This window comes from Pezoporus wallicus, unplaced genomic scaffold (genome assembly GCF_028554395.1).
Source record: "Pezoporus wallicus isolate ANWC-B61680 ecotype Strahan unplaced genomic scaffold, APGP_CSIRO_Pwel_v1 contig_3058, whole genome shotgun sequence".
Taxonomy (NCBI): domain Eukaryota; kingdom Metazoa; phylum Chordata; class Aves; order Psittaciformes; family Psittacidae; genus Pezoporus; species Pezoporus wallicus.
This window is the reverse complement of record NW_026641153.1, coordinates 27,460-45,945: the sequence shown is the minus strand read 5'-3', so window position 1 is coordinate 45,945 and position 18,486 is coordinate 27,460. Positions and strand designations below refer to the sequence as shown.

The following is an 18,486-nucleotide window of genomic DNA, read 5'->3' as shown; positions in this document are numbered from 1 at the left end:
ACCTCTGCTGATATTTCTGAGTCTCAGGCTATAAAGATTGCAGCTGGGGAATAGGTGGAACCACCAAATCCTCTGTCCAGACATGGCAAGGAATCAACTTTGGCACTTAGATTTGTGTTTGAAATTACAGCTGGTGTATGTGCTGGTCAGGCCTCCTGGAGATGTGGGAGAGTCTGTTAGAATAAATAACTAATTAAGGGGAGTATTAAGAGAAGGGACCAGATTTTCATGGAATAGCTGCGTCACTTGGGGCTACAAACAATGCAAGGAGTCCTAGGCAGCCCCACAAGTCAACATATGTATGCAAAGCAACTACTACAGTTGCTTCTGAATGTGGCTGACACTGAAGAGAGGCAGCTGATTGGTATTTCTTTTTTTCTCTGAAACCTTTCAGCATCAGCCTAAGACTTTGCATGGTGGTGGTTCAGGTACCACAAGGTGGCCATGGGAGAGAGATAAGTCTCCTAGCAGCCAGCCTCATGGAGGATCATCACTAGGATCTTGTGCTCGGTTCTTTATCAGTGTTGACACAAGGTGCAAACCCACTACCCCCTAAAATTTCTCTTTTATTTTGGTCCTCTAACAAAAGAAGCAAAGCTCATACCTGGAAGCCTCAGGCAACATCTTTCCAATCAAGGAAAGACAACAGTCAAAAAGAGAATTGGGTCGGTGGTGTTGTAATAAAAAAAATAATAAATAAAAAGATAATGAAGAACAAGCTCTGGCTGAGATGAAGAGCAAAGAGAAAATAAAGGCATAGAGTAGATGTTGTTGATTTATTGCACATACACATATTTGTATGTGCAGAGTACAAATACGCCTCTTACAATGACTGCTAAGTCTAAAACTAATTTGAATGTGAGTGTTTGAACACTGATGGAGTGAATGAGTTTGCAAAAAAAATCTTTCAAAGAAAACAGTTGAATTTAGATCAGTCTTCCCCCCAAAATGATAAAATTATTTACAAAAGAAAAAATTCTATGGCAAAATTTATTATAACTTAAGAAATTGCACAGAAAAGTGAAGAAAGACACAGGTATTTTCGGAGGTACACAATGCAAGTGCATGAAAGACACGGGTATTTTCGGAGGTACACAATGCAAGTGCGTGTGAATTAAGGAAACACTATAAGGCGATTTCTTCTTTGCTGCAGTGTGGCTCAGGAACTACTAGTTTCATGTTCCACTGTTTAAAGTCAATAAGAGGGATCAAACTGCATTTAAGACTGAGCTACTTCAATTCTGTGATGGCAGCTTTGGTCTGCTCCCGTGTACCACACCCATAAGCTGTAACTGAGTATGTTGTATTGGAATGCCATGTGGGTCAAACACAATGCTTGCACTTACCAACAGGTTGTCTAAATGTATAAATATATTAATAAGGATAATTCATATTCCCAACACATTCTGGCGGGACTCCTAGTTGAAGTCCTTGGGAATGGCATAATCACACTAATTATAAAGAATTTCCACTTTGCACAAATACCCATAACTGACTGCCACAAAAAATTATTAAGTAAGTCTTGTGCAAACTGATTAAAGAGATACTGCCTTGCCTGTCAGCAGTCCATGCTGTGCCATCTTTAATATCATGCCAGATGATCAAAAGAGAATCCCGAAAACCAGAAGGGAGAGCAAAGTTGACATGTTTTTTTTTTTGTCAAATTCCTCACTCATGAGGACAGATTCTTGCGGAGCCATTCCAGTTTCTCAACAAAGGCTTTTCCATGCAGCAAAAGTAAAATGATTTGAACACCTCATTTTCTGTGATATAAACAAAGGCAACACTGACAACAAGCACCAAGTAACCAAGTTGCCTTAGGCAGACCAACTACTTCCACGCAAAAAGCAGTGAAAAGTTGAAAAGAAAATGGTGGTAAAAGAAAGAAGTTAAATCTCTCCCTTTTGAGCAATGAGTTTGGTCCAGCTGCCCACATTCAACAATTAGATAGGTGCCCTTGTGCTGTTATCCCCAGGCTTCCTTATTGTCAGGGATGAAAGCAAGAACCTCCAAAGGGCAGGTCATCTGACATCCCACTTGCCTATTTTAGGATGAGATAAATGAAAGGCTGAAGATAACGTATTTCTCTCTGTTGACTCTAAAGGGAGACCAGGATGATTAACTCAGATTAAGAAATCAAATACGATTCTTCACAGATTTAAATTCAATTTCTGTTTTAATAGCTGTATAAACACAGAAGCTTAATGTAAGCAGAGAAAATCTGGTCTTTTCATTTAGCATCTGAATCTTGAAATCTGTGATATATGAACATCAGCCTCCTGACTGCCTATAAAATAGACATTGATCACAAGAACAAACCAAATAGCTGCAAGCGGCATTAGGCATTTATAATTCCCATTGGTTTATAGCCCTTCGTTGATAAGTGTATATTTCAACACCACGTGGGTTTTAATATTATTATTATTATACCTGTATCAACATACATAGTGAAAAAAAGATGAAATCCTTAAGTTTAAGCATTAATGTTCACAAATGTTTCTCACGTTGCTTTACTTTTTTTCGTGAAGCTTAATAGCAGTCCTGTACCTGTAAAGCTATCATGGATGCAGATATAATGAGTTAAAAAAAAACACTCAGAAAATTGGACCATTAATAAAAATACATTCCAGCCTTTTCCCTGAGAGATGTCTACAGCTGCAAACTGACACAGAAATAAAAAAAGTCAGAGAGATTAAGAAATGTAGCGGTAGTTGTCAGCAGAGGTTCATTTCAGTTCCTTAGCTCACAAATAGCCAGGACCTTGTTATCATTACAAACCCCATAATACAAGAAAGCAGACTCCTTCAGATACTCTGACACATAACTGGGATTGCTGAGGAGCCCATAGAAGGTGCTCAGCACCTCACAACTAAAATGCTAGTGACCACAAGTAGAAGATGTGACAGCCAATAAGCTGCCAGCATGAGATTTCTGCAAAGCTTTCAGCTGTAATTAGTTTGCATGTACTGGAAAATCCAGTCATAAGACTAGTTTATAACAGCTTCAACTCAACTCTATTAATTTTATATATGACTTGTAATTCTTCACTAGAAAAACTATGGACATACCCTAACATTTCACTTTTTATTATTGGGTGACTAACCCTGAAATAATTACAAGCATTGAAATAATTTTCCATATTTGCAATGTTTCTACAAGGACAAACTCAGTTTTGCAATCGTGACTTGCATGCAACAGCACATGCTACTGCAGCAAATAGCTGTTTTGCTACCTGCACAAATGACTGTGAGGGCTGTAGACTGGACTCAGACTTTAAAGTAAAATTCTTTCCAAGGATTAGGCACCTTTAATCTCACAAACTCTTGTTACAGATCATTTCATTACAAATTAATTGCTTACTTTTAGGTATATGGTTTAGATGATAAATTTAGATGATATATTTATTATTTCTCAATAATAAATTGTTGTTACTACTGCCTTATAAAAAACCCCAGCTCTTTATTTGGTCTCACAAACCAGGACTCTAAGCCTAACATGGGCAATAAAACGAAAAGTTTCCTCAAGCTAGAACAAATCCTTGTGATCACACTGAACTTTTCCTAGCACTAATCTGATTTTTTGGTTTATATTCCTCTTTATGAAGGCTTGTTCAGTCCCAGTTATATGGAGAAACTTCATGGCTCTGAATGCAGCTGTACCAGAACTGAACTGGGATCACTGTTTTTCTTTTTACTTTATTACACTTGCCTCACAGTTTTGGAGAGGAAGAATACTCCTGGATTCAGCCCTGACTTTGGGGTAGGAGCCTAGATTTTATAACCTCAGTAAAATCCTTCCAACTGCTGTTCCCCTTCCATGCTGAACACTCACGCACACACTAGCAATGAACCCAGTACAGCAGAGCAGAAACATGAACTGGAAGAGGAGGCACACCACAGGCATGCAGACACCCCCGGCGTGACTTCCCTGACAGCTGAAGGGCATCAGAGCTGGTTCTGAATACCTTGTGCACCTATTCAAGCTATGAAAAAAAGTCACAGAATACCTGAAAATCTGCTGATACTACAGTGCTTAAATAAAGAGTTAAACCAGAAGATGAAATATCACATTCACCTGTTGAAGTTATCTGATCTGGATAAATTTGTTTACAGAGGCAAGAAAACAGGAAATGAAATACAGAAAAGAGACTATAGAATACTAAAGAACCTCAAGACAAAAAATAACTTTGCTAATGTCATGGTATATCTGTATGACTCTTCAAGAAAAAAGTTTATTGTTGTCAGATTTGAATCTGAGTGCCAAAAGGTTACTAAGCAAAAGCAGGAAGTAAAGGCAGCAGAGACTAGAAAGATGCTTCAGAGAGAGAAAGGCTTACAGAAACGGAAGCAGAAGATTTGCTGAAGCTTGCTTTCTCTCCCAGCTCAGCAGTATTTCTGTGTAGACAAAATCCAAGACTTCTAAGAAACGGATAAAGCAATAAATGACACAGAAATTCCCTTCAAAAGCTTTTCCCTTCCATAATCCCCACCTACCATACATGAAAAGGTAAATAAGCAATGTTTGTTTTGAGACTAAACAGCCATTAGTCATAATTCCCAAAGAGAAGTTTACTTGTAAGTGCCAGGCACAGCTGGGGCCATATTAACACAGTTGGACAACAACGGTAACTGTGCTCCAGAGAGATTAAGGGCCAAAAAAGGTTGGAGCATGAGTTCCTAACCTTTTGAGAAATGAAGGAAACCAAGCAGTTACATAACAGCAAATTTACTTATAATATCTCTGATTTAGCTTCCCCTCTGTCTGTGACACCACCCATGCTCACAGATGTTTTAGAGGCCATTGTTGTATTATTTGCATAAAACTATCTGGCATATAGATCTTCATTTTACATCAGTGTTACTATTAGATGAACAGTACTTCACAAGTCCATTCTGGACGTTCATTTTGACTGTCCTTCACAGGCACCAAAACCATCCCCTCTTTATAAACATGTATTCACATCCATTATCTGTTTTCTTCATATCTCATTTCTAGTTCCCCACTACATTCACTCATCTGTTCTCCACAGTCCTGTTCATTCCACACTACTTCACCATTAAACCCTCTCATTTCTGGAAAGCACTATCTTCTCTCACACTAAACAAATTGTCCACACATAACCAAGGCACATCCTCCTCACTGCACACCCACAATATGCATAAACCCCAGTGGGGCCACCTGGGATGAAACAGATTCCAAGCAAGGAGCAATTAAATAATCTGTAGTTCTTCAGTTTAGAAAGTTGACAAATTAAGGGGAGGGGAGTACAAAAGATATCAATCAAACTATCCTGCAGCAGTGACAGTGAAAACCATTGTCTCATCCAGCACAAGAATTATAGGGTATGAAATGAAGTGATTGATAGGAGCTGATAGGAGTCAGGTTCAAAAAATGAAGGCAGTGGCAGTTCTTGTGTAGCTAATCTATGGAACTCATTGCCCAGTGTGTTGCAACGCCAGAAGTCTATATACAAAGGAGGAAACAGAAGAAGTACAAGGAAGAGGGGTCAACTGAGGACTCCTAAATACAGAAAACTACATTTGGCTCATAAAATCCCTGAATTACAAATGTCTGTGGGCTGCACTTTTGGTCGCTGTTAGATACTGTGCCATATGGACCTCTGGTCAGACTGTACAGCTGGTTTGATCTCATGCAATACATAAGAGCAAACAGAAGAAGTTTCTTATTAAAATGAAAGAAAATTTTTCACAGCCTGACTGACCCAAAACAGTGTCTTTTTAGTCTGCAAGATAGTATATTTAATTCATATATAAAAACTAATGCAGGAAATGTGCAAGGGTAATTGAAACAATGCTAAACTGTGTGATATGTAAGACAGAAATCTTTTTGTCCTGAGGCAGAAAATACAGTATAAGTAAATAATCATCTAAACATATAAGTAACCGTATAAGCATATAAATAACCATATAAACATATAAACCCCCTTCACTTTTTGGAAAAGTGATGCAAATTCAATGAAAAATGTTCATGAGATATGAGCACAAATGGGTAAAAACCATGATATTTTGAAGAGTTCATTTCTGGACTGCTTGGAAATTGCAATAAATTTTGTGTTTAATAATTATTTCAGGAAACTATGTTGCTTAGTTATCTCATAACAAATAATTTTTTCCAGATGCTTTCCATGTTTCTTTATTTCTCCTACTCCCAATTTGCTCCTTTCTCAAGTTTCTTTCCCTCTTAGAGCAAACACTTGGCTCTAAAAAAAAACAAAATCAAGGAAAGACTGCCAGAAGAAAATCTGCTCTCTGCAGTCAGTACAGTGCCCCTGCTCTCCTTGCAGAAATACAGCTTTAACTGCTGAGCTGCTGACATCATTTATTTGTATTTCTATATGCCAATTGCACTACAGCTGGACTGAAGATAGATAATAACAGCAAGCACCCCACAAAATGAAAATATGAGTTCATCTCTGTATTTTTATAAATGCAATAGTACTGTTTGTAATTTTACTATAAAAGCATCAAGTGCAATACGCTCATGTATGCAGATATTTAAAATACATACAATATCAAGCTTATTCTGGACTTTTTTCTTTTTATAGAAATGTCAAGTATTCACTTCTTTCACAGCAAATTATTCATTTTTCTAACATGAGACTATACAAGTACTTCTCCTCCTTTAAGTACCTGAATAGAAAAAACTTGAATACTCATTCTGATGTTAAAAATAGCATTGAGTCTATTTATGCCATTGTTTCCATAAAATCCCAGTCACCAGGTCTCTGAGACCGTTTAATCATCGGTATAAAAGGTGTCCTAGACTAGAACTGTTCTTGTTAATTTTGCCTAAATAAACATTAAACATGCAATGTAGTAAATTTTAAGCAGCATTTCAAAGGATACCATAGCATGTTCTAAAATGAAAATTATCTACAAATCTCACACCAGGGTAGTTTTATTCATCACTAGAAATGTTGCTGTTTCTAGGAAAAGTTTGTAGCACTTTATTTAACAATAGCCATCAAGAAACGTGTTCATGTAAGATGAGGAGGAGATTGAACTATATTCTATGTTCGTGTCTTTCTAGGTGACCCATGATAAAAACAGCAACGTTTGACTACTATCACCTACCATTTTATCTTGTACTGAATGTCAGATTCTCTTTCTTTAATAGCACTGTATTCATTTTGGCAACTAAGAAATTGTTTCCTTATTTGTAAAATTTCACTGGAGGATTCTTCAGGGAACTGTTCTGCTTTTTCCAGTTCATGTTGTTGTTGTTCCAGTTCTACACTAAGACGTTTGGCTTCTTGCAACAGCTGGATCTCAGATTCCTGTAAACTACATTAAATAGAAAAAAATTTAGAACTAGGCAATGAGAAGCATCAGCTTTGTATTTATACTTCTTTACCTACCTACAATATTAAATTAAAGGTTTTCAAGATGAGATGGGATTAAATCCTGAATAATGTGGTCTGACCTCCTAGTGGACCCTGCCTTGAACAGGAAATTGGATCACAGACCTCCTGAGGTCTATTCAAATGTGGATTGTCCTGTGATGCCGTGAGAGCAGTGGAATCTCATGTGAGGTGGGGTTCTGCATACCTAGAGCTGGAGTAGGATTCATCTCATCTAATTTTAACCAGATAAAAGACAGTTAGTTAGTTTAATCTATTTGCCTAGCACCTCCTAGAACCAGTGAAGGGACAGAGAATCCGTTTTATTTGAAGAAGTGCCAAAGGCTAGATCTGAATCAGTGTGGGGACCAATAACAGGGAAGTATTCACCAGGACAAGGCCCAGTCTGGGATCTGTGACACCTTTAAGTTCTTAGTAAATACCAGGACACCTACCCTGTGGTGAATTGCATGTTGCTATTGCTGTAGTGTTAACAATATATGAAATAACTTATTTAATGATACAGAAGCAGCAAATACATTTGTGGACTTTGTGAAAGCTTACTATAAAGCTTGTAGACATGATCTGACTTGTATCACTGAAGTCTAGGTTCACAGAAACAACAAACTGTAATATTCTGTCTATGTTAGGAGACTGGTATTCATAATATACTTAGGAACCTATGCATGATAGATGAGTAACAGATCTGAAAGGCTGTTAGTATTGATTATTATGGAAAGGTATTAAAGGGAATTACAGTATGAAAATTCATATGCAATACACAACATATAAACCTTAGAAATGCTAAAACATACAAACATATATAACATAAACAGATGCTAAAGAAATAATTGTGTACATCTTCTCAGTATTATGAAATTATAACTCTTGTATAACGGTATACTAAAATCAGTCAGAAATGATATGGAAGAATAAAGAACATTATCCCTTGCCTTTTAGTAACTAAAAATATAATGTAATTTAATATTTTTGAAAACAAACAAATTTAGAATCTTCCATACTGAAAAAGGTATACACAAATTTTAGCTCAAAGATTACATTTATGACACCGAATGATAGAGTTGAGATGGCAACGATTAAAAACACAAAATACACAACTGACTATACTGCACAAACATAGCTGAAATAATACAACAGAAAAAGTTTCATTTTCTGTAACATTTCCATTTAGATAACCACTTCCTTTTTAAACAAGAAAATAAGAAAACCACAGACTTCAACAGGAAACAAGAGTGTGTCTTTATCACGAACAAGTAACTTCATGTCTGATGTATTTACACAGTAACTTTTTAAGGGAGAAAGAAATTACTTATTGTCACAAGATCCTACACAATATTTAAATACAGTTGAAGACAATGAAGACGTAACTGGGCATCTAATGTACACATCTGGAATCATATGAGTTCTAAAGTAGGCTTGCCAAGTCTGATGTGTCAGCTTTTGAATTTGTGAAGTGATTAATAATTTAACAGAGGCATAAGAAGATAAGATTCCAAAACTGTCCATGAACTAGCATTATTGCCTGCATTTCTTACACCTTGGTGTGTCAGAGTATTCATATTGGGCTCCTAATTGAGATAATAAAAATGAAAATTTACAACTGAGCCACATGATTGTGTGACTAAATGGGTTTTCAGGGGCCAAATATGAGCTCAGATACAGCTCATACGCAGCTATAGATGCAGCCTCACTGCAAAGCGGATGGGTGAGACAGCACCAAAACAGAATGACAGCCTGTTCCCAGAATTTCAGCTGTGCAGCAAACATGAATTCAAATGCATGTAACACTTTGCAGAAATGTACCAAATATGTTATCTGCCAGGCGCTATCTCTCAGCTTTACGGAATACCAAACTGTGCAAAACAGAAACCAAGAAATAAAGGACTCTAGATACCTACTTCAGATGTGCATGTTTACTGATATTAACATATAGACAAGTGAATCCCAGCTTTGATGTCTGAAAAGTCTTTAAAATATACTGGAGATCATGATCAGGTTTTAGTAATTGATTCCCCTTGCTTTCTTTTAGCGGAAAGAGAAATTTATCTGTGGGAATTAGTACTCATTCATGCATTGGTGTTTTGCTTTGATGCATGACTAGATCTAAGTAAAGAATGTGACATGATTCTCTTCAATTGACTTTCTTATAGAAGTATGACAATTATGTACTTTTGTAGAAAAAATGAGTGATGTAATGCACCATCTAACATTTTCATGCTTTTGCTGCATGGTGTTAATGGTAGTTTTATGTAAGACAGAAAAGACAGATGAGTCCTGTTTTCACTCAGCCCATATTCCACTTATTATACATGAAAAGAAATAGTCTTTACACAAAAGAATATTTATATCATAGAATCATAGAATAGTTAGGGTTGGAAAGGACCTTAAGATCATCAAATTCCAACCCCCCTGCCATGGGCAGGGACACCTCACACTAAACCATGTCACACAAGGTTCTGTTCAACCTGGCCTTGAACGCTGCCAGGGATGGAGCATTCACAACTTCTTTGGGCAACCCATTCCAGTGCCTCACCACCCTCACAGTAAAGAGCTTCCTTGTTATATCCAATCTAAACTTCCCCTGTTTAAGTTTTAACCCATTACCCCTTGTCCTATCACTACAGTCCCTAATGAAGAGTCCCTCCACAGCATCCCTATAGGCCCCCTTCAGATGCTGGAAGGCTGCTGTGAGGTCTCCATGCAGCCTTCTCAAAGAATATTATATAAATATAATATGAAATATGTACTAATATGCTTGTATTCTTTCCAACCAAAGGCTGGTTTCAAATTAACACTGCTAAAAATTGATCAGGTTCAGCAGCTACTGGATTTCTACTTCAGTTCAGTGAACACCAGTATAGTAGAAACCTTCTCAGTTAATCCAAAAGCCTCGTAATATGGTTAGTTCTGAGCATTAAAATGTTTCTTGCATTTAGTAGTGCTGGTTTTAATTCTGCTTCCCAAAAATATTTGCTATTCAGTAAACTGGATAAGGTCAGATGACTTCATACAGACTCAGAGCCTAATCTAACTCCCCATTTTATTAAGATGAAATTAGAAGACCCAAGAAAAACTGTGTTTTCAGGATTTTGCGAGCCCCTTTTCAAATTACTGTACATTATTTAGCACTGGTTGCTATTCAGATTGCCAGGAGGCACACCAAATCACAGCATAACCCAAGTAAGTTGGTGCAACTTGAATTAGTTTTAGTATCCTTAAGCTTGGCTTTAGCTTCAATGACAGAATAGCCATGGTTTTATAAGCAGAGTTGCCATAAAGGTTTTGATGTCAACTGTCAGGGAAACTGGGCTAAAATATTGTTTATATGGTGGATATTATGGTACATACTACAGAAATATAAAGAGTCTCATGATGCTGATTTTACTGATAATTATGGTTATACCTCAAGTAATGTCACAATTATTAATCACAAATAATGACGCAGCATTGTGCTGCTTGCAATAGGACTGTTCATCCAGTACAGCTGCAGTACTGCATTGCACTTTGGCCCCCTGCCTCTTTCCTTTCATTCACACGTGCTCTGCTCAAGCCTAGCACTAGGCTATGAGCATGATTTCTCTCTTCCAGCAAGTACCAGGGCAGCACAGACCCACAAGTACTACACTTGGAGTTTCATTTATACTTTGAAGCTTAATGTTCTAACCTTCTAAATTCATTAGCAGTCTGTCTAACATGACTGTCAATATTCTCAGAGGGTAAAATTCACACCTATAAAAATGTGACAGTCTCATTTTCCTCCTTAGAAAGGAGCCTTTAGCTTCTTCAGTGGTTCTCTGTGAAGTTAACTCAGCAAGTCCTATGTTACAATTCCAGCTATATGATCTGCAAACATATATTTATTTTAAATTTGTATATTGTCTGTTGCAGTTTGTGCTTCCTTCCTCTGCCATTATTATTATGATTATATTAAAAAAGACATTGTTCAAACAAGTATTTAAATATCCCAAATTACCCTGAAAGTTTCTATTAAATAATATTATTTTCAATGTTGTGTTCTTGCTTCCTCTTTATGAACAATCACTTTAAGAAAGCCTTCAATGATAATTAGGCCATAGGATGAGCAGAAAATTACTTTAAATATGTAATGCTTTGGCTTCTTAAAGACTAAAAAGGAACATTATACCTTATCACAGTCTTACGCAGCAGGGTGTACTTTCCCTTCAGCTCTGCTACTCTGGTGCATTCGATTTTTCCAGCAGAAAACAGCTATGGAAGGGAAACAGACAGTTATGAAATCTCCTAAGAACTAATACTTTCATTCTGCTGCAACTTTTTCTAACTATAATTGGCAGCCTTTTAGTTTGTACAGTCTTTGGTAATACACCAAATCAAATCCACAACCAAATCAAATACACAGATGAAAAAATGCTTATTTACATAGTAATTTAAAGCATAAATTTAAGATTATAAAGAATGTGTCTGTCACAACTACAGTGTTACCCATACCACCATATCTTCTCTGATTTTCTGTCTGTATTGATATTTCATGATAATTCTGTTTTGACTTTGAATTCAGGCTCTGAGTCACCCTTTTTCCATGTTGCTTAACTGGTTCAGCTTGGGTATATACCAGCTGGCCTGCACAGGTGAAACTGAGGCTTAAAATGTCTCCATGTGCAATATTGTTGTAATAAAGATGAGTTGGGCTCAAGCTGGATCACCCACAAGCCACAGAAAGCATTCTCTTACATACCTGTGCAGGCCTTTGTCAAACACCACGATCAAACTGCTACACATATTTAGTACTACAAAGCCCATATGTGTCTGATCTACCCATCTCTTAGGCAATTCCTCAGTTGTCCTGAGGGCAGTAATTTTGGCCAGTGAGTAAGTCCTTAATATAAATAGGAAATAAGGCTAGGAACTCAATTTTACCACTGCAAAATATCACAGCAGCAATATGACAATATCTTCTGGGATCATAGAATCAGAATCATTTAGGTTGGAAAAGACCCTTAAGATCATTGAGTTTGACATTTAAACCAGCACTGCCAAGTCCATCACTAAAGCATGTCCCTAAGTGCCACGTCTATACATCTTTTAAATACTTCCAAGGATGGTGATTCCACTTCCGTGGGCAGCCTGTTCCAATGCTCGACAACCCTTGCAATGGATAAATTCTTCCTAATATCCAATCTAAACCTTTCCCTGGTGCAACTGGAGGCCGTTACCTCTTGTCCTGTCACTTGTTACTTGGGAGACCAATCCCCATCTTTCTACAACCTCCTTTCAGGTAGTTGTAGAGAGCAATAGACTCTCTACAGGGAAACGCCTTGTAGAGGGGGGGAAAGCCTCTTTCTAAGCTGAACTAAGGGTCATTAAAGACATTCATATGTGGGCTATTCTGTAAATGCCCCTTTCTTGAATATCCAGGAGAAACCATCCAGAACCAGTCCTATGGTCAAGAATCAGAAGCCAAGTCAATATGCCAAAGGAAGTACATATTTTGTTGATAACTCTTTGATTTATAGGGTTTTTTTAAGATCCACTGAAAAAAATGTCATGGTAGCAAAGACCATCTTTGATGTCAGAGGCCCTGAGAAAAGGAAAGTAGATCTGTCTTTCACTTGTCTGCATGAGATTAAAGATAAGCATCTCTTAAATATATTGGCATCCCGTATGATGCAAAGATACTGTTCACTTAAGTTCACAATACTAAGTAGTTCTTCTGTGAGAAAGAAAAAAATTTCCTGTCTCAACCTATTTATTTCTTAACCTCATGCAGATATGGTTGTCCTATTTGCATGCCACCTCACTCATGCCCTTTCTCCACGATCCATTCATCTGTACCTGTGAGTTCCAGTTTTTGTTACTGCTTGGCTTCTCACTGGAGATCTATGCCATGTTGGACAATGTTTACACAGAAATAAACTTACTTGTGCTCAAGACTATGTCTTCTCCTTTACATCCAACAAGCTTTTTACACTTAGTACAATTTATTTCTTAGTTCAGTTCAGAGCTAAGTGTTCTATTCCGATAAAGCTGGTCATATAAAATGTGAAGACACGTAGCTTTGAGGACTACATAAGACAGACTGCATGGATTTTCATACCACATATCAAAGGGAGTGAGGTTACTGTGAAAACTATGAGCACCAGATAGATCCCATTACAAACTTTATTTGGAGAGCCATGAGAGAGTCAGCGCCAGGCTACCCTGATCCCAGAATTTGTTATTAATGCCCGGCACACTGTTTTCTCCAAGATTTTTGTAAAGGCAGAAGGGAAAGGGGCAACTGCATGAGAGGAAGAAATAGTTGTGAAGAAGCAGGAAAGCATGAGCCTATGGTAAAAAATTGTGTAATCTGTGGTGATAAAACAGATATATACTGCTTTCAAGGCTGCCATTCCCACATATGTGATAACAGGTGATGCGTAAATTAAATGGTCTTCAGAAGCTATGTTAGCTGAATCATAGAATCATAGAATAGTTAGGGTTGGAAAGGACCTTAAGATCATCAAGTTCCAACCCCCCTGCCACGGGCAGGGACACCTCACACTAAACCATGTCACCCAAGGCCTCGTCCAACCTGGCCTTGAACACTGCCAGGGATGGAGCACTCACAACCTCCCTGGGCAACCCATTCCAGTGCCTCACCACCCTCACAGGAAAGAACTTCCTCCTTATATCCAATCTAAACTTCCCGTTTAAGTTTTAACCCATTACCCCTTGTCCTGTCACTACAGTCCCTAATGAAGAGTCCACCCCCAGCATCCCTATAGCCCCCCTTCACATACTGGAAGGCTGCTAGGAGGTCTCCACGCAGCCTTCTCTTCTCCAGGCTGAACAGCCCCACCTTTCTCAGCCTGTCTTCATACGGGAGGTGCTCCAGTCCCCTGATCATCCTCGTGGCCCTCTTCTGGACTTGTTCCAACAGTTCCATGTCCTTTTTATGTTGAGGACACCAGAACTGCACACAATACTCCAAGTGAGGTCTCACAAGAGCAGAGTAGAGGGGCAGGATCACCTCCTTTGACCTGCTGGTCACGCTCCTTTTGATGCAGCCCAGGATACGGTTGGCTTTCTGGGCTGCAAGCGCACACTGAAGCCAGCTCATATTCAGTTTCTCATCGACCAACACCCCCAAGTCCTTCTCCAAAGGATTGCTCTGAATCTCTTCTCTTCCCAACCTGTAGCTGTGCCTGGGATTGCTCCCACCTAGGTGTAGGACCTTGCACTTCTCATGGTTAAACTACATGTGGTTGGCATCAGCCCACCTCACAAGTGTGTCGAGGTCCCTCTGGATGGCATTCCTTCCCTCCACGGTATCAACCGAACCACACAGCTTGGTGTCATTGGTAAACTTGCTGAGGGCGCACTCAATCCCACTGTCCATGTCAGTGACAAAAATGTTGAACAAGATCGATTCCAACACCGATCCCTGAGGGACGCCACTGGTCTCCAGCCAGACATTGAGCCATTGACCAACCACAACACTTTGCATGCGGCCATCCAGCCAGTTCTTTATCCACTGAGTGGTCCATCCATCAAATCAATGGGTGTTCCCAGGAATTCACTGAATACCTAGAATGGAGTTAGCAACTGATTTCCTTACACATCTCTATGATGCCGATGAATATCAAATTACCAGTCCCTGAATACTTTGCCTATTGTTAACAAAAATTAGAGATAGGACTGGAATGATAGTAGGTGCCCACTTAGACCTGGAACCATGGTTGTGCAGAGTCAGCTGAAAATGAGTAACAGCTTTTTGCAAAGGATATTGCAAATAGGTAGGAACCACCTTCTGTTAGAGCCACTACTTGATTGCTTACTTGTTTGTCATTGCGTGGGCTAGGAAGTAAACAGTTTTCCAGCTGGGATGACTTTGACCTAGAATGGAGCTAGAGCCAAGGAATTGGTTGTCCTTCCATCTTCTTAGAAGGTCATTTACAGTCCTGAAGCAAACCACCTCCTGTGGCGAGACATCCTCCAGCTCAGTGGCAAATTACAGTAACTATTATAATAATTTTTCCTGTATCACTTCCCTCTAAATATTTTACTCTTTATTTGATCGCACGGAAACATGCACATTTGGCTTTCTTGATTTGTAATCACAGACCTTGCCTATACTTTATCTGTAGATATGCTTCTGTCCCTGACATTACATTATGACAGATCATTCCTTCACCTATCTTTATATACTTTAGTTTAGAGGACAAACATCTTATGGTGGAGAACAACATTATCTACTCAGTTTCCCTTTAGCTGTCAAAATAGTATTTGGAAAACTAATCTAAGGACAACAACCAGATTATTTTAGCTTTGTAAAACTGTTTGTGCCTGTTGTATCTACCAGTTATTAAAAAAAAATTTATATTATATTCGTAATATCCATTATAAAAGGCATATACAGTAGTCAGCATGACACAAGTAATTTTTAAAAAATCTTGTTGAAATGGATTAAATGAATACTCACTTCACTGATGCTTTTCACCTCATGCAGAATAAATCTGATTAATAACCTGAATAAATCTGAAGTTATTGATTAACAACAGCTACTCATAAGCATTGTGAAAGTGAACCACTTGAAGGTTTCCTAAGAAACATGTTATTCCAACAGCCCCTAGAGCCTCTGCATGTTAGAGAAATGATAGGGCTAACATGTGTTTCTAATCATGCTTGCAAATGCTGCAAAATCACTGAAATGTATTCTAAGATGGAATGGGTGTTGGTATTTTGCAGATAAATTATAAATATCCATGACAGAAAGGAGAAGATAACTTGTACAAGGTACCCAACACCTCAGACTTTCAGAAGAGAGATGCTTGAAAGACAGCATTAATGTCTTGTGCAACAGTCACTATTGAAGTTCCCAGACTCCTGTGAAATCTAGTGCCATGGGTCTTGCAAAGATTACTCAAACCAGAATAATCTCAAAATGGCCCATCTTGCACATTTAACACAAGACCACCCCGATTAATTTTAGTAATTCCTATTAATAGTAACATGAAAATTCAATGTAAAATATAGAAACTATTCCTAACTTTTATTATTTGTAAAAACACTTAAGTTTAGACAACATATGTTTAAATAAGCTCTGGGTTAATTCAAAACATGTTATACTTTGGCAGCAGCAACTGTAATGAGTATTAGAGCTTTCAGATTTCAACCTTAGAGAAGGAAGTAAGCTTGCAAACTAGTTAAAAAAAAAAAAGTCATCATTCAGGAGCACACAAATAAAGCAAGTAATGACAAAATAGCCAACAGTATTTTTATATATATATCCATCCACACACACAGACATAGCATTTCTCAAGGCAGGTGTATGAAAATTTTCTTCTGGTCTGTTAGATCTGTTAGCCACGTTTCTATTAAAAAATAAAGCTGTGTACAAGACTAATATCCTAAGTATAAAAAAGAAGATGTTTTTCACTCCTCCCTCCCAAGATGCACTCCTAGTTCATTTTATTGCTTGGAAGCTCTCACGTTGCTGGAGAAAGTAAAATGGTAGTTCTTCTTAGTTCAACATTGCAACACTGAAAAGGAAAAGAATGAGTGCGAAGATGGATAGTGAAGAAAAAAAAGAGCTTGTAAATGGCAACTAAGGATGTCTTTTTCAGACCTGTGCTCATTATAATTGACCTGGAAAGATCTGAAATAAGTTTGTTATACTGGAATTTGGAGTACAGTCCTAGAAATATTCTTAAACTCTTGAGTCTTCCAATCCCTTTCCACATCAGTTGTACTTAACTGTATTTTGCTTTTCTCAGCTTTTCCTTCACATTATACAATGAGCTGGGATGCCATATATTTTTAAACACACTCAAAATGACCTTAAGGTCCTTTCCAACCCTAACTATTCTATGATTCTATGATTCTATGATAAACTAAAATAAATTTTCATTATCCAAATACAGAATTACTGGAAAGTTGGATGAAAATTTGGCTGCTAACGGATGGTTGCCTGGCAACTTTTGACAATGGATGGTTGCCTGCCTGCTTTCCTTTTCCCCATGTTCCCATAAATGTAATTAAATACAAAGTATGGAAGTATGCATTTCATTACTGGATTTACTTGTATTTTTTCCTTTTCATTTGAGATTTCTGTTATGTTTATTTTACCCTATTACATTACCCTTTCATTTACTTTATACTATGTTTAACTGATTAACATGAGTATAATTTTCAGACTTTTAACATTTTTTTCATGTTACCTTGCTATTTGAAGTTTGGCTTTTCTACCAGAAAAATAAAACATACCAAAACAAACCCAAACCCAAATTCCAAAACAAACTTGTTTCTTTCTATCAGTAAAAAGAAATAAAGTACTGGGTAATCCTGTTCTACGATAAAGACTATGGAGGAAAATTTTGCTGAAAAGGGTAAAGGGAAGGGCGTATCCTTCATATTTTTCTAGCAAAAAAAAAGTGAATTTTCTGGCTCTGGGTAAGAACCTTTTATATGTAGGAATCCATGGAACAAGAGAAAATGCATATGCTCGCTTAGCTGTTCAGTACACCTGCTTAACTTGTCTCTACATTGAGAACAGGTATAAGGTCATACTTGCTTGCCACCAACAGCTCCCCATCTGAGCTCTCTTCAAAATGTCTTAAGGAAAATTCAAGAAAAAGTGAGCACAATCTGAGGTTACCCGCAATATGAGGGAACGCCTGTATATCCTTCTGGTTTGACTTCAGGTCTACTGGCCCCTAGATGTAGGTGAGTTGGTAACAAAGAGGTAAATTAAAACCACAAAAGGGAGATGACCCACCTGATAAATGAAACACTCTTCCACGTAAGCAAAACGAAATCTGAAATCTAGCCCTGACTACAATCAGCACCTCCTCACTCCTCATTAAGTGCAGTATGCTTCTGCAATCTCCATTTTAACAGATTATATTCAATCCTTTCTGACAGTCATCTCAAAGCAATACAGCAAGGAAGTCATTTGGAATTTCAGAAGAAGCTTTCTGTAACTCAACTATGATATAAATAAGAACTCTAGGGATTCTGACATTCCCCACTTTGAATTAGTGTCTTTTTAAGCTTCTTTCGTGACTCTCCAAAAATGAATAAAATTAAGCCAAATTTTAAACTTAAAAAGATGACACAATTTGAAAGTTGGTCTAATTCCTCACGCT

General features: G+C 37.8%; 1 protein-coding gene across 6 annotated transcripts in view; it reads right to left on the bottom strand.

Annotated features, from left to right (window-relative positions):
• Positions 1–18,486, bottom strand: part of CCDC146 (coiled-coil domain containing 146) — a 123,080-nt gene that overhangs the window by 84,788 nt on the left and 19,806 nt on the right. For 4 of the 6 annotated variants that reach the window (XM_057422556.1, XM_057422550.1, XM_057422551.1 and 1 more), the window contains exons 2-3: positions 11,526–11,608; positions 7,095–7,304 (exon numbers count right to left, since the gene is read on the bottom strand). The exons of 1 other annotated variant lie outside the window; for it this stretch is intronic. In XM_057422556.1, the coding sequence (XP_057278539.1) occupies positions 7,095–7,304; positions 11,526–11,608 (293 nt within the window). The remainder of the gene's footprint in view (positions 1–7,094; positions 7,305–11,525; positions 11,609–18,486) is intronic. One more of the 6 variants, XM_057422553.1, reaches the window with a different exon arrangement.